The 23,530-nt window shown below is 34.8% G+C and overlaps 1 protein-coding gene across 1 annotated transcript in view; it reads right to left on the bottom strand.

Moving 5' to 3' along the window:
* STT3B (STT3 oligosaccharyltransferase complex catalytic subunit B) overlaps positions 1 to 23,530 on the bottom strand; it is a 106,010-nt gene that overhangs the window by 15,859 nt on the left and 66,621 nt on the right. Inside the window, exons 4-8 of the mRNA XM_019422852.2 lie at positions 19,788 to 19,853; positions 17,970 to 18,069; positions 2,918 to 3,016; positions 1,001 to 1,147; positions 124 to 172 (exon numbers count right to left, since the gene is read on the bottom strand). Coding sequence (XP_019278397.1) covers positions 124 to 172; positions 1,001 to 1,147; positions 2,918 to 3,016; positions 17,970 to 18,069; positions 19,788 to 19,853 — 461 coding nt within the window. The remainder of the gene's footprint in view (positions 1 to 123; positions 173 to 1,000; positions 1,148 to 2,917; positions 3,017 to 17,969; positions 18,070 to 19,787; positions 19,854 to 23,530) is intronic.

Raw genomic sequence — 23,530 nt, 5'->3', positions numbered from 1 at the left:
CAACATTTACTGAACTAGTATATGTTAGGTACACTTAAGAAACGCTGCCCAAGTACTGACATGTAACAGAGGAAAAAAGGTATTTTAAAGTAGTATGAGGGCAAATAACTTATCTGCACTTACCCAGTGTCCCATAATGAGTAAAACCTGCCACTCCATGGTGCAATGTAACCTTGGAAGGAAAAAATGTAGAGGAAATCAATCTGCCTTTTAATTGTTTATGTTTATTGATTGCTATGGGTTAAATTAATATTAAAAGAATTTCAGTTTTCTTTTATAGGTGACAACATATTTCATACAGCTGGCAGTCAGGCAAAATAAGGTTAGTAATCATATAAAAACAAATATCCATGGCGATCACATTTCCAGAGATATACAAAAAGTCAACAGATAAAACTGTATAATGTTTTCCCATTCTCCTTTAAACTTCTAGTTGACTAGTAAATAAAGCTAAGACATTAAGATAGCATTTGATAACTTAAAAAGGGGGAAGATGTCTAAATTATTTAATGCAGTGTGCCAAATTTAGATAAAGTTCAAAGAGGATTTTAAACATTCTTGCCTTTACTCTTGTCAATTAATCCTTCTTGGTTTTGAGCTATGCCAGGAACAGATGGAAACTGATTTGGTTGAGTGTTTAAAAGTTGGAAAGAGACAGAAAGAGTGTAATACACACAAGAAAGGGCAAGTTTGCAGTAAGTAACACTGGAAACTTTGAATTTTATACAGTTTGGGCCTGTTCATCTATCAAGAGAAGGGTGTTTGGAAGTGTATTTATCAGAGCCTGAAGCACCAAAATTAGGTACAGTTAAAAAAAACACAAAATTTATAGTGCTATTCAGATTTTAGAACCTTTGACTATTATTTTCATATTGTTTGTAAATACAACCACAGTATTTGAATTACTAGGATAAATGAAAAGTGCACAAAATTTGAAGAAGAATTACCTTTTCGAATAATCTAGAGACAAGATTTGCAGTCTATAGGTTATGACACCTACCTGTATAAGTCAAATAGATGACACTAAGGAACACAGCACCTGCAGCTAGTGATACACCCAAAAAGAAAAGGGTCTGGAACTCTTGTTTTGTTAATCGGTCTCTCAGATACTGCAAGAAAGCATAAGCTTGCAGCAATGCAAAGACACCTGATTAAAGAAAAGGGTGATATAAATAATCAACAAAGCACTTTCCCAAAGGTATTTTAAGATGTTAATTTGATGAGCTTCTTAGAATACCCTGTACTTTACATATCAAAGACTAGTCATTTCATCTAACCAACATTTCCTTTGTCAAAAGACAGTTAACCAATTAAAAAAAATTATATATATATATTTTTTTACATGATCAGACTCCCCATACACAAACCAGGTAAGAAAAATCTCACTTCAATAACTAGAGCCTATTTATCACATTAAACTCCTCTCGTCCCATATTTTAGTGACATGTTTTCTAGGGAGAAAAAAATAGAGAATTGCCATTAAAAAATAGCTCTAAGATTTGCTGAAGGATACAAACGACTTGGATCAGAAGAATCCTAATAGTCACTGCTTATAGCTGAGTGACAGGACGTGACCTCAATTACACACTTATGTAAGATTCTAAATTACTAAACATAAGGGCGAGTGCTAAGATAAAACTAAAGTAGGAATAGCAAAAAGTATTTCATTGTCAAAATGGACAAAACATAATACAAAAGCACTAGGTGTAAAACTAAAAGACACAAAAACTCTAAAAATCCAACATGGCATATTGACTTTTCTTCTAAAAAATTTAGTAATGAAAGTTATTTCTCACAATTTTAACCATTTTAGAATGGTTAGGTAAGGTATAATCAAAGACTCAGATTTTAGGAAATAATAACCCAAATACATAAAAAGTGAGATAACTGCTATAAATGATATATACTCAAAACTGGATATGCATTTCTCTATCAAACTAGTTGGTAATTTCCTAATATCAAATTAGAAATGTAAGTAGGGTGCCTAGGTGGCTCAGCTGGCTAATCGTCCAACTCTTGATTCTGGCTCAGGTCATGATCTCATGGTTCATAGGTTCAAGCCCAGCGACAGGCTCTGTGCTGACAGAGCGGATCCTGCTTGGGATTCTAACTCTCTGCCCCTTACCCCACTCGCTCCCTCTCAAAAATAAATAAATATATTTTAAAAATTAGAAATGTAAGTAAAAGTATTCATAAAGTGCTATGTAACAGTAAGGTGTGGGTTCTTAATCTATTTGGAGGGGATGTGTTTCAAGATTCTAACTTAGAATCTGATAAAAGCTATGGAACATCCCCTCAGAGAGTTAAACATTCTGATACTTATAAAATGTTGCAAATAAAATAACTACCCACAGACTTCCTATGGGTGTCATGGATCTTGTGTTGAGAATCTGTTGAAGTTTTATTCAAAGATCTCCCATTATCTTGTTAATTGTAACCTAGATTAATAATGGCAAAGTAGTCTGTTTATATGGAGGAATATTGTATTAAAGCCATTAATTTCAGTTAGTGGATAAAATATTTTAGGGAGATGTAAGGGACATAAACATTTATACCATGTTCTTTCTAAATGTGCTAAAATGCAAACCCAGTGGTACAGTAAACTCGGTGTACAGATATGCTACTTAATATCTGTTTAAACAAAACATGTTATTTAGGGTCTGCAAATAACATGGATTATGCAAAAAGGGATAGTCTCCCTTTTCAAAACAACAGTAGTTAGGAAAATAGGCACATTTGGGAACATAGTATCAGAATAGTCTCAAGAACAGACATTCACATTTTATAGTGGCAATGTTTCAGAACCAGTATGATGAAAATTAAAAACAACAAACACCAAAAAAACTTCATTCCCTTGAAGACTGGTCAGTCATGCATTCATGTATTCAGAAAAGGGAAAATAAATATTTTTGCATACCAGCAGCGGCCATGTGTTCACTTGTCCTGATTGGCTGGAATCCCACAAAGGGTATCTGCATGGATAATATTAAACCCACAATGTAGAAAGTGCTATATGCTATAAAGACAAAATAGGAAATAAGGATAATTTACTACTACCATTAAGTACTTCAAACATAACTCATATATTTTTAACAAACTTTAACTTTATTTTAAGAACAGAATCTTGAAATGACTGCTCTATTCGATAGATATTTGATGGTTAATCACATAAATCATGAGAATTCTTTCTGCCAATCTTTAAAAAAATGTTAAGTACTTAATTTTGCAAAATATCATTTAGAACAGTTTAGGAGACTGGTGCTGCTTTCCTTTTCCATTTTAAAATGGAATCAAGTTTTCAATATATCATTAATAACTGACATGACCCAGAAGCTAAGTAATACATAAATAAGTAAACACTATTCCTACTGGCATTACTCTGAAGCATGACCTAAAGATAAAGAATACTTATCCTCATCATACATGAATAGCTGCTATTGTCTCAAAAGCTCTCAAGTATTCCACATCCTTTTTATAGTCTAACATTCTAACAGTACATCTAAGAAACCAAAAACAAAAAACCCTGTCCACGAAGTTTTCTGTCATAAAAGAAAAGGACTAAGTATACAGAAGTTAAGCCATAAAATAGACTAGTTAATGAATTTTTTAGGGTCTAATAAAGGAAAATTATTTGCTTTTGGCACTGAGTACATTATAGTATTCTTGGCTTACATATCAACATAAATGTATAGGGAAATGGGGGAGGGGTTAGAATTTGTGTAACAGACTTGTTTTGCATTTAAATGTTCACAGGTCATTATTAAATTAAGTTCATTACAGAGAAAGTTAGAATTTAGAATCACTGTAATTGAAAATTATTTAGAAATGAAGATAAACCCATCTGAAATAAGTTAATACGAAAACTTCCGTTTATAAAGCTTATTCACAACATTTTATGAAGCATAGTCAACAGTTGTTGGCAAATAAAGTATTCGATTAGGAAAAGACTGGGGTGTATTTAGGAAGGGAACTGTTAGAAGTATATATATCCATATTCTACACTGTATGTAGCATAGCATTCAGCAGCATACATTTCTCTTCCCCCACATTTAGTTGAGTTAATTTGCCTTCAAAGGAAACCCTTCCGTAGAAGGTAAATCACGGGCTAATGGTTCAAACATTAAGTTGTCTCTCAAGCTGCATTAGAGATGACTACAGTGTTAGGAAAAGGATAAGAAGCTCAAGTAAATTTAATAGGAAGGACCAGTGTATGTGAATAAAGTTTCCAATATCCTCAAGCTAATGGAGAACTGGTTGTCTAGATGAGACTACAGAAGTAATCCACCTAATAATATACCTTCCAGACATATTAATGTTGGAATGGAATTATCCTCAGTGAGGTACTTGAACACAAATGCAATAAAAGCTAAGGAAATCAGAATTTCTATATTATGGGACTTAAACTGTGGCTCAGTTTATTGGATGAGATTTCTAGTTATCAGTATATTTCTATCAGTCTTGTGTAGATCACCTGGCACAGAGTCATAAAGGCAGAATCAGAAAAAAAATGGGAATGAGTGATCTTGATTTTGAACTACCTAATAAAAAATTCAGTTTCCTCACTACAGAATGAGGGGTTTGGCCAAAAAGATTTGTAGATTAACCGCCCCCCCCCCCCCGCCCTGAACAATAACCTAAGATTCTTTTATTAGGCACCTAGAGCTGCAAAATCAAACCCTAGACAGTAACTGAACAGAGAGAGGCATATCTAGAAAGGCCAGGCATGGGAAAACCTTGTATTTTAATTATAGTTAAGTCTACTTATGTCCAAACAGCACCATCACCTCTTAGGCTAAGTTTTCTCTTTCTTATAAATACTAATGAACACTGAATGTTATAACACTGTCACAGAATTTGGATTAAATATGATAAATGGCACATGCTGAACAAAAAAGTAAAGCCTTTAAAAAAAAAAAAACCTGAAGTGAAATTTATATATAATCATTTAAAAGTGAACAATTTAGAGGCATGTAGTACATTCACAATGTTAAGCAACTACCACCACTCTAGCCCCAAAACAGTTTCATCACCCCAAAAGAAAACTCCATATTCAGTAAGTAGCTGCTCCCTATTCCCCCCATTCCAGAAGGTAAATACAAATCTTCATCTGTCTCTATGGATTACTAGTTTGTTCTAAATGTAAAAGTAACAACAAACAAAAAGTAAAAAGTAAAAGTCTCTAGCCCATTTACTTCCCTAAGTCATTTAATAATTACTTTTCCAGAATTAATCACTAAAAGATATGGTGAGCACACATAAGCACATTCATACGCATATTCTCTCTCTTCAAATGGGACTATACTATGCGTGGCGATATAAAAACTTTAGCAATCACTTGCTTGGGAACTACTGAAGTTTCCTCCCAGGGATTTGCTCAAGTTCATTTCCAGACTTATTCAAAAAGAAGAATAAACCTTCTAATATTCTCAATTCAGTGTTTTTATGCAACTTCATAGAGGCACTACCATTAGTAAAGAAAAAGACTCTATACAGAAGCAGATGCACTAGTAATGAGTGATGGAGAGGAATTCAAGAAAAAGAACCTCAATCTCAGGTAACATAAAACACCAGGTGGGATGTTAATTTGTATTATTTTGTAAACAGAGGTTAAGGTCAAATTAAACTGAATTAATAGAAATAAGTTCAACAATATTTTACCTTTGAATACTCCTATACATATTAGATTTGCACCAGTGATACAAAGCTGATAAGTGTGATATACGCAATAATCCAAAGATCACCATTTTCTTTTAAGAGAACTGGATTCATGTTTCCCTATATTTCCTATTTTTTGGATCACTGATCTTGAAATGTTTACATAGGGGAACAGATGTTCCTTCTCATAGCACTTTTTACTACATAGACAGTACTTCCATTAAATTAAAGTCAGGACTGCTTGCCAGCTAATATAAAATATCACAAACTCATCTTACTTAATACTGTCCTCCTCCTTGAATCTGTAAAATTAGATACACATCTCTGTACCTCAGTTTAAATCCCATTTACAAAACCCATGTTTAAAATACAGAAAATAAGAATTAGACATACTTGAGTAGAAAGAAATAGTGAAATAACGCTCAATTCTTAAAAGTAAACACCATCTTCACTACAAAGTGAACTCCACGCTTTGTACAACAGCATCTAACAGTGTGTTTAAAAATTACCTAATTAATTCATTCAAATATTAACTTTATGTAATTATGGTCCAGGCATTCTAAGGATACAAAAACCCTATTAAGATCAATCCTATCCTCTAAGCGTTAGACATCTATTTGGGAAAAGCAGAGATGTACACAAATAACCATAATACAATGAAACAAATACATGTCACAAAGGTTAAAAAACAAAACAAAACCCTAGCTCTATAAAAACTTCAAGGAGTGAGAGATCTCTTCTTGACATGAGCACTGAGGAGACAGTGGACAACATCTGTACCATTCTCTAATGTTCTAAGAAGACCTCAACAACACAAACCCATAGATAGCAACCATTCGCCCACTAATTGTTCCTATGAACTCTCTAGGAAACTTGACCAAATTACTACCTACGACTATCACAACTTTCAATCCATCCATGTTAGCCTACTTTTCTTACCCTTTTAACCAGAAGAACAAAGCTTTCCATCAGAGTAATGAACTCTAAGAAAATGCACGATACCAGTAGTGTTGTAAATCATTTATTACATCATGAAAATGTGACCACACTGCCATCCTGTGGAAGCACAGTTATTGGCATTCACTACTGCATATGATACTCCCAATGTGCTCGAAGAACTCCAGAAAAAATGGCCATTCTCTATTATGGTTTATTTGCCACCAAAGAAAATCCCTTTGACTTGACTCAAATAGTAATCTTCTAAACAGAGCTTAAATATCTTTCACTGTTAAAATATTTATTTTTTTATCCAAGGGTATGGGGTAGGGCCAGATTCATACAGAAAACTACCATCCTTGACTTAACATGCACGAATAAGTTGTTATATACAATTAATTAAAAGGCACTGAAACTTCTGATTCAAGCTCCATTAAAATTTTAAGTTTTCAAGAAGTTCCTGTTGTTCCCCAACTAACCTTTAAGGACCTCCTCCCTGACAAAGCAAAGACTTATGTTGATGGTACTCTTTACACTTATAAAATACTACTGTACTTCCTTTTATTTAAAGTTGGAAAATATTTTGTGAATATTGTATTTCCATTAACTTTGATCCACTATTAAATCACCTTAGTATTTTTTTAATGTTCATTCATCTTTAAGAGAGAGCGAGAGAGAGAGAGAGAGAGAGAGAGACAGAGAGAGAGAGAGACAGCATGCGTGGGAGTGGGGGTGGGGGCAGAGAGAGAGAGACACAGAATCTCAAACAGGCTCCAGGCTCTGAGCTGTCGGCACAGAGCCTGACTCAGGGCCTGAACTCAGGAACCGTGAGATCATGACCTGAGCCAAAGTCGGGACGCCTAACCAACTGAGCCACCCAGGCACCCCATACCACCTTAGCATTTTTGAGCTGCTTCATCTCCTGGTTGATATTTAATGGGAAGGGCTAACAAAATATTCCTTTGCTTTCCCAATTCTCTCTAAACCAAAGCAATATTAACCAAAAGAAACACAGTGGGGAAGTATTTTATAATCCAACCAATCTTGCTTCATTATTAACAAATATGATTAAAGAACCGTAAGACTGTTGAAGCTTTTGATTTATAAAGATACTTTACTACTTGATTACTGTGAATCCTGGGTAAATAAGCAGGATGAAGAATGGTAAGAAACAAGAATTAAAGCTTAAAAATGAAACAAAACATAAAAAACATTAATTCTTCTTTACCAGCAGAGAAATATAATTTTTAACAAATACAGTAAAAAAAATAATTTTTCTTTTCCAAAAATGCTGCTCATCATTCATTTTGGAGAGAATGAATCTTTGAAACAGATGTTTTACAAGTTCGATTTGTAAAAAGCAGCAATGACTTGTTCAGAACACTTGAGAGACACTTAATCCTAACTTTTAAAAACAGCATATATATTTCATACTGATACATAAGATGAAATCAAGAATACAGCAGAAAGTAAATAAACATCCGGGTTTTGGTTTTATCTGTATCATGTGAAAGAATTATGCACTTATTTTCTGGCAATGGTTGATGAGTTACAGAAGTGTATTAAAATATAAACTAAGTTGTGTGTGCTTAGACTATATGAAGAACTCAAGAAATATGTATAATTTTTACATAACATAAAAGTATTAATGATCCTAATTAACACCTTTAGAGCTAAGTTTAGTTACTAAACTTAATATGCCAAGAAACAGTAATAGACAAATATCAGCAACCTCAATTCACTCATAAACAAAACAAAGTAAATATTTTAAACCATGCAGAATCACAAGTCATGTCATCACTAAAAACCTAAAAACACTTTTTTAAAATCTTCTTAAGCTATCTTTTTCTTAATGTCAACTATCGTGGTTAAGTGGCTTCTAAATTCATTTATCTAATACCACTAAGACTCTGTTAATTGATACTACACAAAAGCAAACCTTTGGACTTCGGAATATAAAATTCTCAGTAAAACAGACCCTTAAAGGAAATCTCAGATCTGTTCTTCTAGATAAGAATACCAAATGATTTATTGCTTCTGTTTAGTTTGGAGAACATGAATATTCCTTGTTTCTATTCACTGAAAAAGTTTTTCTGATTAAGCTAATGATTACTGCTACATCATAGGTAAGACTGGTTCTAAATATCCTGGGTCTTAAAGTAAGAAGATAGAAGACTAATCCTGTGCAAACTAAATAATGAGTTATATTAACAATACTGATGGCAGCAGAAGCAACAGCATCTTCGAGTGTGCCCCTGAAGTAAATTTTCCCCTAAAGTAACCACTGAGAAAGTTTTATTATAAACCAGTTTAAAGAAAATTTCCCTATCCACTTCCTCCAATAATTAGTTTCAATTACCTATTGTAAGATAGACATCTGGAAAACTCACTTTATGGAACTAATATTGCAAATTCTAGTGAAATTTTTAATGAAAACTTGGTACAAAAATGGGGGGGGGGGCAATTATGATAGTCCCTGTTTGTCTGCTCTTGGCTCATGTTCCCTTGAAGATACAAAAAAGAAAGGCAAATCAATTAAGTCAAAATAAGACATCAGTAACAAATTGTAAACATTCTATGCAGCACGGGAAAACCATGTCTTAATGGTATATGGACATATTCAATCCTTATAAAAATCTAATTCATCTATAGGCTATAAACGTAATCTTTTATTGTGGTAAGAATTTATCTGCCACAAATACAAAACTGTATAACCCTTTATTACTTTCAATATCTGAGATCTAAACTATCAAAATGATTTTAGTTTATTTACATTCTGAAGCCCTTCTAAGAGTTATTTTATAATTTAAAAAAGTTGCTAATTAATAGGTTTTAAAGATGTTTTATTACCTATAACTATGTATTAGCAGAAATGGCAGACACCTCTTTGATATTTAGCATTTCTAGCTTGTAAAATATTACTGGCAATTAAACAAAATACATTTCTGTAGTAAGAAACATAATTCTTATGTTGCTTTTTGAATTCTTAGCTGACTTAGAGAAGTCATTTGAGAAAAAACTAATTCTATTCTATTTAGTTGTAATTTTTTCCTTCCTGAGTTTTTATTTATTGTAAAATGCAGCAAACCTTAATTTCTTGGGAAAATTGCCCTCTAAGGCAGTACAAGTTATGTGCAAGACCAAATATGTTACTTCTATTCTGATTACCCCATGCCTCCACCTAAGTATATGCTATTGCCCTATAGTCTGTTATTTCACAATACTCCTAACTCTTCTTTCCAGGAGGCTTCCCAAGGCCTTAGAATGGGATATATTAAGGTATTAGTATAGACAGTAAAGAGTCAATGTCATAAATATTTTATCTCTTAAACTTCATGTGAACAAATGGGAGCTGTTTCTGATCTCAAGCTCATAAAATTAAATCCCTTCATGGTGTTTTTCAAGGGACACTACCAAAACAAAGAATTCTAGATATTTCAAAAAATAAAATTGGTAGTTTTCCCTATTTAAACAGATATCAGACTTTATTTTTCCAAAGAATGCACTTAGGGGTGCTTGGATGGCTCAGTCAGTTGAGCATCTGACTCCTGATTTTGGCTCAGGGCACAATCCCAGAGTCATGAGATTGAGCTCTATGTAGGGTTCCACACTCATGGAACCTGCTTACGTGTGTGTGTGTCACACACACACAGAATGCACTTAGGAGCAGAGACAGAAAAGTGTATTTGTGTGTAAGTAGAAATTTGATGGATGGCAGCTAAATCTCAAAAGGGTAGAAATAATAAGATGGTTAACAGCATCTAAAATTGGAAAACAAAAATCAAGAAATAGGAGTTTCAGGGCGCCTGGGTGACTCAGTTGGTTAAGCAACTGACTTCGGGCTCAGGTCATAATCTCATGGTTCGTGAGTTCGAGCCCTCCATCAGGCTCTGTGCTGACAGCTCAGAGCCTGGAGGCTCTTCGGATTCTATGTCTCCCTCTCTCTCTGCCCCTCCCCTGCTCACGTTCTGTGTCTCCCTCTCTCAAAAATACACCTTCATAATTTTTTTTTTTTTAAGAAACAGGAATTTCATTTTGTGCTACTATGATTTATAATAAGAAACATACATTTGGTCTTCATCCACTGTTCTGGCAGAGAGCTCCCAAAACCCTTGGAACTTCCTAAGTGAGGAGAATGATGAAGGTTCTTTTATTGTATTACTGAGGTGACTTTTGCACCTCACCTAAGATGAAGGCTGGTTGCCACAGGGAACCAACCACATGATCGGAAGGCTGGAATTTCAGCCCCACGCCCCTGACCTCCAGGGATGGGAGACGGGCTCAAGATTGAATTCAATCACCAACGGCCAATGGTTTGATCAACCATGACTATGTAATGAAGCCTCCATAAAACCTCCAAAGGACAGGGTTCCAAGAGCTTCAGGTTGAGAAAGTGGAGATTTGGGGAAAGTGGAGTGCCTGGCAAGAGAAGGGAAGCTCAATGCTCTTTCCCCATACCTGGCCCAATACATCTCTTCCATCTGCATGTTCCTGAATTACATACACCCTTTTATAATAAACCTGTAATCTTGTACTCTAGCAAATTAATCAAACCTATGGATTTGGAAGAGGTCATGGGAACCTCGGATTTACAGTCATATGGTCAGAAGTACAGGTGACAACCCGGACTTGTGACTGGCATAAAAGCAGAGGCCAGTCTTATGGGACTGAACCCTTAACCTGTGGCATCTGATGGTACCTAAGGGTAGACGATACCACAATTGAGTTGAATGTTAGGACACTTAGCTGGTGTCAGGGAACAGTTTGGTGGTGTGGCAAACCTCCCACACATGTTGGAATTGGTGGTTTAAAAAGTACATTCGTGGTAAAAACCAAAAGAAACAACTGAAATAACTGTAAGTAGTTGTTTCACGATAAGAATTTAAGGACTAAGCCAATTAAGGAAAAGGCGGAGAAAAGAACTGCTGATTTTGCTTTTAAGCTTTGTAGTAATATTTGACTTTCTCAATTATATACATTATCTTAAAATTTTAAACTGTATATAATAATAAGCACACCACTCTATTATTGTGTTTTAGCTGCTCTGTGATGCTCTATGTAACACACCAGTGTCATTTCTCTGCTATATTTTTCATAATCAAAATAGCTGTGGTGAAAGTTTATCTACATTTAAAACAAAAAACAATCTTTAGTCATCCTCAGTCTTTATAATCACCTCTTGGCCTCTGGCATTCTTTCTTCTTTTTTAAAAAAATTATTTATTGGGGCGCCTGGGTGGCTCAGTTGGTTAAGCGTCCGACTTCAGCTCAGGTCATGATCTCACGGTCCATGAGTTCGAGCCCCGCGTCGGGCTCTGTGCTGACAGCTCAGAGCCCGGAGCCTGGTTCAGATTCTGTGTCTCCCTCTCTCTCTGCCCCTCCCCCGTTCATGCTCTGTCTCTCTCTGTCTCAAAAATAAATAAACATTAAAAAAAAAAAATTATTTATTTTGAGAAGAGCACAAGCAGGGGAGGGGCAGAGAAAGAGAGAGCGAATCCTAAGCAGGCCCTGCGATGTCAGTGCAGAGCCTGACATGGGTCTCAAGCTCACGCACTGTGAGATCACGACCTGAGCCTAAATCAAGAGTTAGACGCTTAAGTGTCTAAGCCACGCAGGCGCCCCCAGAACTTTTTCTTCTTACCTGGCTATTCCTTCATAATTTTAACATTAACAACAGAGGCCAACACTTAAATAACACTTTGTGTTAGTCCTTTTATAAGCACTTTTCATTATCCTTAAATTCTACAAGGTGGGAATTATTATTATCTCCGTTTGACTCATGCATGAGGACATTAATTAAGGCATAAAGAAATTAAGTAATCTGCCCAAAATTGCTAGTAAGTGACCAGTGGTAAAGTGACCACTAGTAAGGGACTAGACCAGGAAATTGAATCCTGTTAATTTGGTTCTGCAGTACATGCTCTTTTTAAAGAGTTTTTTTTCTTTTTAAAATTTATTTATTTTTAGAGAGAGGGAGAGCAAAAGTGGGGAAGGAGCAGAGAGAATCCCAAGCAGGCTCCCGTTATCAGCACAGAGCCTGATATGGGACTCAATCCCATGAACCGAGAGATCATGACCTGAATGGAGATCAAGAGTGGGACACTCAATCAATTGAACCACCCAGGTGCCCCTGTAGTGCATACTCTTTACCCTGTTACTTCTCATTTATGGTTACATCATCACAAACCCTCTGTAAGTCTATTTCTATACTATTTTCTCCTCTCAAGATCATGATTTATCTCCAAAACTTTCAGAAGGACAGTCAGTTGGAAAGCCCAACAAGACCTTCCTGAAACTTAAAAGTCAAAACTGATCTTCACAAACTCCTTCTCATTTCCATTTTGTTCATATGCTATGATTACAATGTATTAACGGATACCAATTACATTGATGGCCCTAGAAAAGGGCCATCTTTTGACCATCTATGCATCCTAATGGCTAGCACAAAACTAAGTATTAAACATTTAATCCTCTACTGAACTGATTTACTCCTCAAAAAAAAAAAAAAAAAAAAAAAGGAAAGAAAGGAAAGGTAAAATTAGACAAACTAAATTCTAGTGCTTCCAAGCTTTTTACATGCTTGTAGAATTTTTACATGCAATTTTTACGTCTATTGTTGTGTAGCATTAGATATGTTTTGTTTATGTATGGCAAGTATAAACATGATGCCTAAAATTTATTGGTTTCACTTAAAAAAATATTTTTTTAAATTAAGAAAGTTTTTAAAATAAGCTCTATGCCCAATATGGGGCTTGAACTCATGACCCCAAGATCAAGAGTCACATGTTCTACGGACTGACACAGCCAGGGACCCCTCTGGTTTTCTTTTTAATTCATTCAATAGCAGGATTGTCTTTTCTTCACTCACAAACTCTACAATCCTAGAACAATTTGTACAGAACTAAAGTATGTGGTATATGTCTATAATACTTTGCTCTTTATATGATGGTTCCACCAGGAAATATTACCATAAATATGTAGTTTAGATATAATATAAAAAGTGATTGTTACTCTCTTCTTACTCAAATGACCTCAACGAAAGAACACACACAATAAGCAAATTCTTCAGTGACATTTAAAAATCACTTATCAATACTAGAAACTAGTTTCTTCCTGCTCTTTAAGTTATTCTAATTTAAAATTTTAATTGTAATAAACCATGAGATAAAATTCACATTTCTATAAATTAAAAAGTCTCATTTATTATGAATTTAGTACATGCTCATTGTAGAAAATCTGGAAAGCAGAGAAAAATATGAAGAAAAAGTATCACTAGTAATCCTTGCTGTCTGCTTTTTATTAACTTTTTCCTAACTCACCAAATACCAAAAAAGATTACATTTAATGATGCCATAATATTTCATGATTTGGCAACACTACAATTTAAGTGTAACTTAAAAATTAAAATTTCTCTATTGGACATTTAAACTATTTTCAATTATAAGTAACACCATAATGAACACTGCTAAACATGTCTTCATATCTTTAATAATTTCTTTATTATGTAAAGTGTGATTAAACATTTCTAAAGGTTAAATGATTTTACACCCATTAGTGTTATGCGATACCTGTAAACCACTCTCTCTATAAATGCAAATTACGATATGGGTGTTCTTTCTTCTTATTAAAACATCAGAATCCTATTTGTGACGTAACTGTGTGTAATTCACTTCCCAACATGGTGAATACACCAAGTACAAAATATATCTTCACAAAATAATTTAACTTTCTTCCCACATAAATTTCAAGGGGCTTTTCTTTTCCCTTGCCCCTCCAACCCCCCCACTCCTGTGCCACACATACCCTATACATCCACATTATCTTCCATGTGCCCCTCTTGCCACATGTGAACAAACTTTTGAGTTTTCCCTGGCTTACCAACGGATTCTAAAGACACGTGCAAAAAATCTACTGAAAGGGAAAACCATTTTTCATAATTATTTCAAATGATTCATTTTTACTTCATTTAATTTGATACTAAGAACCCAATCAAATATTTGGTTTAAAGGATTATGAGTTTGCCATTTATCAATCATTATTTTCTTTATCTAAATGTTTCTGCTCATGAGGAGAGAGAACTACAGACAAAGGATGTTACGTGATAAAATCAGAGGGCAAACCTCTATATGTAGCTTTATAATGCCTTCAAATTTTCCAGGACCATTAAGTTAGGTTAAATTGAACTTAAATCTTGATACATTTAGGATAAAGTAGAGAATAGCTGATTTTTCTATACCATCATTTCCCATCCATTTAAAAGTAAACTATGAAAGAGTATACAAATCACCTAAAATACCCTTAATCATATGAATGGAATAAGCTATAAAACAAGGAAGGTGGGGGTAGAGAATCTCAACACTACAAAATTATCTGAGGTGTTTACTAATCTAACTTCACACATATATATAATATCCCTGAACTACTTTAGTTTTCTTCCCTCTTAAAAGAAGAAAAATTTTCAAGAGCCAACCAAAGCAGTATTAATTGCGTACTTTTTGTAAAGTTACTATAGAAATCCTATTCGCCAAATACAAGGTCTTTCCTTAATTCTCACCCTACTAGATCTTAGTACTAACACTCAAGGGAAGTTGGACACTGTTCATGCTTTCAACTTTTATGTAGAAAATCCTTTCATTTGACCTCTTTAACAATGTATGTATCTAGCTCCTTCTATTTTGGCTCTTCTTCCTCCTCCTGATTCAGGGACGTTTCACAAGTCCATTCCTCAATCTGCTCCCCACTCTATTCCCCTGACCATTAAATTTTCAAGACCCAGAAGTTTTTAAATTAAAAAAATTTTTAGTTCCTCCCCTATTACATTTAACTTAAAAAATTTCTCTACTTACATATCTCTAAAACAAAAAGTTGAGACTTGAAGTTTAATCTGTCATTCTCCTTTCTGGATCCTAAAGACTGTTTACAGTGTTTTCAGGGTAGAGATATATCACAGGCTAATGTATTTCAACAGTAAGGTATTTATTTACATGGTAGGCATACAGTTTTAATAGAAATAGTAATTTGTAGCATCATGGGCTATGGAGCCAAAACTTCTAAGTTCAGGCCTAAATCACATGGTCTTGAGCAAATTATGTCCTTTTTTGCTTCCTCATCCTGTAAAATAAGGACAGTAACAGTACCTACACTACCCTCTCACAATGTGGTTATGAAAATTAAATGAGTTAAATACATGTAAACAACTTAGTCTGTGGTATCAAATAAGCACTTGATAATATATTATTTCAGTGGTGACTGTTATAAAGTATGCTGAAATGACTATATATGAACTTTTTAAATTGATATGGTATACACCCTATATAATTCACCTTTTTAAATATGCCATAGAGTGCTTTTTCTTATTATAGTCACAAAGTTGTGTATTTATTACCACTATCTAATTCCAGAACACTTCCTCATCCCCAAAGAAACCTCATTCCCATTAGCAGTCACTCTTCCATTCCCCAAACCTCCGGCAACCACTAAACCTATTTACTTTCTGTCTCTAAGGATTAGTCTATTCTGAACATTTCATACAAAAAGAATCCTACAATTATACATGGGCTTAAGTGTCTGGCTTATTTTACTTAGCATAATGTTTTCAAGCCTCACAACGTATCGGTACTTCATTCCTTCTTACGGCTAAATAATATTCTACTATATGAATATACACACTTTATTTATCCATCAGTTGGTGGACATCTGGGGTGTCTTCACTTTTTGGCTATTAGGGATAATAAATATTGCAATGTACATCAGTGTACATGTTTCTGTGTGAATAGTTACTGTCAATTCTCTTGGGGGTATACCTGGGAGTGAATTACTGGGTCATAGGGTAACTCTCCAATTAAGTTTTTGAGGAATTGCCAGACTACTGGGTTTATTTTGTTGTTTTTTAAAATTTTTTTTAATGTTTTTTTTTAATTTATTTTTGAGACAGAGAGAGACAGAGCATGACCAGGGGAGGGGCAGAGAGAGAGGGAGACACAGAATATGAGGCAGGCTCCAGGCTCTGAGCTGTCAGCACAGAGCCTGATGCAGGGCTCGAACTCATGGACTGTGAGATCATGACCTGAGCCGAAGTCGGACGCTTAACCGACTGAGCCACCCAGGCGCCCCTTTGTTGTTTGATTTTGTTTTTTTAGGTAAGTAAATAAGCTTTATCTTTCTGTTACTGCTTTCCAACAACATTATCATACTGGAATTGTATTATTTTACTAAGACATTGGGTTCAAACCACAACTTCTCTCTTATTAATTCAACCTATAAAGGTTCTGTCTCTATCATGGATAATGAGCTCTACGATTTGAGACATCTATCACTAAGCATCTTATTCAAAAGATATGTTTTAAAACCTAGAGAAAAAAAATAAAGATTTCATAGAAAACAGGTTCGTCTGAATGTTCACCTTCCCAAAAGTCGCAAGTTTAAAACCTAATGGCCAATGTATCAGTATTATGAGGTGGCATTCGGGAGGTAGTAAGGTGGTAGTAAGGGCTTTGGGGATTAGTAACCTTTTAAAAGAGGTCCAGAGAACTAGTTCCTCCCTTCTACAATGTAAGGACAAAGCAAAAAGGTACCAGCTATGAACTAGGAAGGGAGCCCTTACAAAAACGTGACCATTCTGTTACCTTAATCTGGGACTTTGCAGCCTCCAGAACTGTGAGAAATTTCTGTTGTTTACATGCTATCTAGCCTGTGGTGTTTTGTTTAAGCAGCCCAAATGGACGAAGGTACTCTGTCGTATACTATACAGAAAAGGTTTTCAAAAGTTTATTAAACTGTTTACTCTTACAGTGACTGTGCTGAATTTGAATATGCATATGTGAATGATTTTCTTTTCCTTTTTTAGTTTTTCTTTTTCTAACGTTTATTTATTATTGAGAGACAGAGACACACAGAGCGTGAGCAGGGGAGGGGTAGAGAGAGGGGGAGACACAGAATCTGAAGTAGGCTCCAGGCTCCGAGCTGCCAGCACAGAGCCCGATGTGGGGCTCGAACTCACAAACTGCGAGATCATGACTTGAGCCGAAGTCGGATGCTTAACCAACTGAGCCACCCAGGTGCCCCATATGTGAATGATTTTCAAGACAGAATACCCATTCCCCCAAATTAAGGAAAAAACTGGGCTGACAAATATTAAATCTAGTATCTGCAGACTAATTTTTACAACAGCAAAAACTCATCAAGAAGTTGGTAACAATGTATATACGTAAAAGTGCCTGACCCACCTTATTGATACAAAAAAACAAAAAAATATATATGAAATTATTTTCACCTTCTTATGAGTAACACGGCCAAACAGAAATGGCTGTTCAATGAAAATGTATGGCTGTTCAATGAAACATCTCTTAGAGGTGAGATTTCAAACGTCAAATCACTCACCTATGTAGACTCTTTTGCTGTATCTCTGCATCAGTAACAGCACAAATACATGCAGTGGAATAAGGTTGATGATAAACACATAACCACCCCAAGCAGAGACCTACGGATTAAGAAATGCAAAGTTAAATAATTTAAATGTCTGCTTTTAAAAATAGATTCAGTTTTATTTATCATGACAATCTAAACATATAATGAACAAATATAAACAAACACTAGGATTTTTGGCAAGTGTGACAGATGCTTAAAATTGATTTATGAAGCCTACATATAACCTATTTCTATGTATTATTAAAATAATAATCCCATAAATCCAACATGCTTTTCTATATTCACTGGAGAAATGGTCAGATTAAACTTAGTAACACTGAGAACATTATAATTTTGAATTGGTAGTAAAAAGTCTGTCATAAAGGTGAGGATTCTTAAGATACAGATCATAAATTTTTAAAAGGGAAAAGAAAGGCTTTTACTTCCCTCACTTTTGATAACTACATTGCAAGAAGCTTCACTGAGAATAAGAACAATGAATGTTTAGCACCAGCCAACAACTGAACTATAAGGAACTCTCGGATAATCTGGATATGCTTCAAGATACTCAAAATAAAAGGTACTACCTTAAGTATAAATTATTTCATACTAATGGATTACAAATCAAGATTCCATTTTAATGCTTAGCATGTATCATAAAGTTAGACTGTTCTATCAGAATAACGGAGTATGTTCTGGTCTAATTTTTTTTTGTATGGTTCTTTAAATTTTTTTTTTTTTTTTTTTTTTTTTAAGTAAGCTATATGCCCAATGTGGGGCTTGAACTCACAACCCTGAGATCAAGAGTCACATGCTCTACCAGCTGGCTCTGTTTCGGTAAAGATAATGTTTATTTTTGACCAACAGTATTACCTTTTTGAGTATATTCAATAGGCAATAAGCTCTTGTCAAGAACAAAGTTGTGGGTGTACATTAATAATCAAAAGCTTGAAAGAACCATTTGACCAATAGACACATTAAGACACTAGATGTTAATATATACATTCTAACAATGCTGCCCATATCTAAAATATTTCAGAACCACTTGTAATGAACTGCCTTCGGTATACAATAAAGAACATGTTTATTGCTTCACTGACATGCTATTTTACACCAAAAACAATGTTACTCTGATTGAGCAGGGGTTCTAAGTGAAGGACTTTGAATTACCTCCAAAATTTAAATGTAAACTTCAAAGAGAATGAGTTTTCTATTACTTGGGTACAAGCTCACAGAATGTGTCTGGCCTTAACCACTTTAAAAGGGGCATGGATAATTTGGATGCACAAATTCCATGCTATGTGTTCAAAAACAAACAAACAAAACCTTACCTAAAATTATCACTAGTTTTCAGCACAAGACTACTAGATGATAGTCTGTGGTGTGGGAAAAAAGGCAGGAGAATGAAGAGGTAATTCTGAACCCCAATCTAAGTAATCTGTTGAAAAAAGTACGTAGGTAGTTTACCTAGAGGATAGCACCATTATTTAGGTAAAGTTGTACATCTGAAAAGAAAAATTGTTTCACTTGCTGCAAATATTATATTTGAGGGATTGGCATTTATTAGCCCTCCCCACTAAAGCAAAGTCCATACACACTCCAGAGATGGGGGTAGGGAAGAGTATAGCAGTAATGAAAGGGACTATATTAAACAAAATTAAAATCCAAAGATTTCAGGAAAAAAGGAAATAGAGAACTAGTCTGGATGAGAAGAAAATGATGAAGACGAGGAATTGGTCTAACTGTGAAAGACTTGCCAGACCTTGTATAATTTCAATAATGAATTCTTACCATATAGAAATATGATAAGCAGCAGCACATCGTCCAAAAAACTGACCCAGTTTTTACAGATTTTACCTAAAAAACAAGCAAATGTTTATCAATGTTCCTGATGGAAAAAAAAAAAAAGTTAAATATTTAGTAAGCTTGTACTACAAAAAGCCAAAGTTATTAAAAAAGTACAGAGGTTTTATTCAGATATTCAGATCCACTTAAGATATGCATTTAGAACACCAGGCAACAGTCAGACATTTTATAAATAGCCTTGATTTTTCTGTTGTTGTTATGCAGTTTTCAGTAAAAACAATCATCTTAAAAAAAATTATATTTTCCTATATATGCTTTATTTTCTATTTTAAAATGATTAACATCAACAAATTAAGATTTTAACTAAATAATTTGTTCAGCAGAACTACATTTTTACATAGTTGGTCTTCTTAATCTGTAATTTTTCATTGGAATATATACATCTTGTATAGAATTCTAATTATAAGCATCCATTTTTGAAAACCTATCATCTAGAAATTTTCAGATACCATAACCAATATCAACAATAATTAATAAAAATTGGGGTGTCTGGGTGGCTCAGCTGGTTAAGCATCCGACTCTTGATTTCATTTCAGGTCATGATCTCACTGTTGTGAGATCAAGCCCCATGTAGGGCTCCACCATGAATGTGGAGCCTTCTTGGATCTTCTCCCTCTCTCTGTCCTTCCCCCTCTCACATACACACTCTCTCTCAAAATAAATAAACATTAAAAAAACCCAATAATCAATAAATAATTATCTATATCTTCAAGATATTGATATTCCTAAAGAAATTTCTAGGATATGTCAGTAAAATTCTCAATCACTCTGAACCAGAAAGACAACCTGCAATCAATGAAAGTTTCAAAAAAATAACATCTCTACTGTCTAAAACAAAACAAAACAAAAACAAAAAACAACAAAAAACTAACCAAAGAAATAATTCCCAGATAAATTTGTATGTTCGTCTGAAAATAACAGTTTGGTTCAGAAAACTAAATTAAAAAAATTTTTTTGAGTTTATTTTGAGAGAGAGAGAGAGCACATGCAACACATACACAAGTGGGGGTGGGACAGAAAAAAGGAAAGACAGAATCCCAAGCAGGCTCTGTGCCATCAGTGCAGAGCCCAATACATGGCTCGAACTCATGAACTGTGAGATATGACTTGAGCTGAGATTAAGAGTTGGACATTTAACTGATTGCACGCCCAGGTGCCCCAGAAAACTGAATTTTAAGTTTCAAAAACACAAGTTCTAAATAGTTATTTATGCCAAGGGTAAAGAGTCATCTTTAAAAAACAAATCGAATATTCTAAAGACATGATAAGCCTAAGTCCCATTACAAGCAATTCTGATTAAAAGAGTTATCTCCATGTTCTGATAGGAAGTTCAAATAGTTAATACTATATTCTACATACCTAATTTCAAGGAATTTACTTTTAAAATGAGCCTCTACTAATATATTAAAACAAACTATAGGTGACATGTAATCTTTGGGGGAATTGTAAAGCGCGCACACACACACACACACACACACACCATGAAAGGAGGGAAAGAAGAAGGAAACGTTCCTGGTTTACAGCACTTAAAGATATTATCAGACTAACTTCTGTTACATAGAGAAAGACTGCTTTGAATTCAACATCATAGTGTATGTGTGTGACAAAACACCCCCCCCACCACTGCCAAAACCAGCTTGACCTATGCTAAAATGTGAATAAGGAAGGCAGCATATTAAAATTTTGACAATTTTAAAAATAAAAAAATTCCCAGGGCAGATTAGAAATGATTCCTGTAATATCCGATCTCCAGAGAGATTGGAGAAGTGAGTTGGAACCAAGTGCTAATGAGAAAATCACATAGAGACCAAAAGACAAATTAGAGAGACCAAAGAGGATTTTTAGAAAGGAAAGCAGCTACCAGGGAAATGGGAAAGAAAAGAATATTCAGAAAGCCTACTTCTAAATGGGGAGACTAGAAGAAATAGTGTTGTTAGAGGAGGAGATGAGCCAGAAACAAAAAGGAATCCCAAGGAATGGAGCACAGAAAACTATGGTAGGTAGATCAATAAACAAGGAAAAAAAAAAAAAAGATTCTACATAGAGACTGAAAATTAAAAGGACAGGTCATCCAGTAAACTGGAGGCAGAGATGACGAATGTTGAGGTTAAACCTGCAAACGACCATTCAGTCTTTTACATTTGTGTGTCAGTTATCATTTTATTGCCTCTTAGCTCCAAATGCACCCTTCAATATATGTTCTAACAACAGAGTATCTTCTAACTATTTCTCCTGTGAAGTGAGTATGATGTTAAGTTTTCTCAGCAGAGGGTGCTGAGGGAACGTTGCACAAGAGGCTCTCCAATGATTTCAGGTGCAGGCTGGAGTTGGTGGGGTGGCTGAGAGAACATCTGGTGGTGCTGACCCCAGCCATGGGCCCAGAACACAGTCCTTCTGTGACTTTAGTCTAGACATTAGTCTAGAAATAACTTTCCTGCAGTCCTCTTGATATGGTAACCAAAAGCCTCATACACATTCTAGAAGCTTCCTGCCACCGCACACCATACTACAAGTCACTAGCTCCCCATTCCTGAATTCCTATACTCCAGAGGGTGGTCAATTGCTTGTCAGGCAGCTCCAAGCCAGCTCTAGCTTGGCCTAACCATGAAACTTCTCTGAGGCTGGTAGGCTGAACCAGACCCTCTTCGAATGAAATCTGAATCCTTTCCAAGTTTGTCCTTCCTTGGGTACTTTCCCTCAGCCCTAGCAAATCATATACAGTTTCCTTCTATATTAGTTACTCTTCTATAGCAGTTAATAATTCTCTATATAAAATTCCCCTTATTTAATCTACTGGGATTGATGGGGCCCAGTCCTGTATAATCTACTACCAAAAAACCAAAATATATTTACAACTACTAAATATAGTCCATACCCTGAAATTTCCTCAAACTCTAAAATCAATTGTATAGGTTGAAAGAGAATGAGAAAATGATATATACTATGAATCAAACATATTCCACTGTATTAATAATATACAGAAAAGTCTGCTAAGCTATGTTGGACACATTGTAAAACTGTAAGTCAGTCGTGCCCCAACTGGAGAGGTAAGACGCAAAAGCAAGAACTACAGCCAAAGCCCAGTATGACAGAGACCATGTGATGAGTACAGACACTGAGTGGCAAAAGGTCCTTATAGATCCTGAATGTCATTGGTAACAGAAATGCAAGTCAGGAGGCTAATATATGACTGAGTATTGAGATACAAATTTACAGTGGTAGGAATGTAGACATAAAGGAGAGGCTATGTTCAAGGGCCAAATCAACATTTTTGGTGAACTAGAATTAGAGTAGTGCAGAAAAAGAAGTTGAGAACTCCTAGTTTCCTACCTTGAGGTACTACCCATCAGTGAGGAGGAGGAAGGCCAACAGATGGTAGATATGAATGGGTGGTTTTTTAAGTCAGTCTTTCACATGTTAATATTAAAACTCCTGAATGAGAATTCTTCAACAATGGAAATATAAATCAAGAGAAAAAATGCCTGGAAAATTCCCCAATATTAGGAAATTAAACAACATGCCTCTAAAGAGTCTAAAGGTCAAAGGAGAAATTGAGAATTAGAAAAAAATTTTAACTACATGACAATAAGAATACAACATATTGAAATATACAGAGTATAGTTAAAGCAATGATTAAAGTATAATTTAAATTTCATATTAGAAAAATA

This window comes from Panthera pardus, unplaced genomic scaffold (genome assembly GCF_024362965.1).
Source record: "Panthera pardus isolate Hobbes unplaced genomic scaffold, ASM2436296v1 HiC_scaffold_16, whole genome shotgun sequence".
Classification (NCBI taxonomy): Eukaryota; Metazoa; Chordata; class Mammalia; order Carnivora; family Felidae; genus Panthera; species Panthera pardus.
Note: the sequence above shows the minus strand (reverse complement) of the source record. Positions and strands in the feature narration are given on the sequence as shown.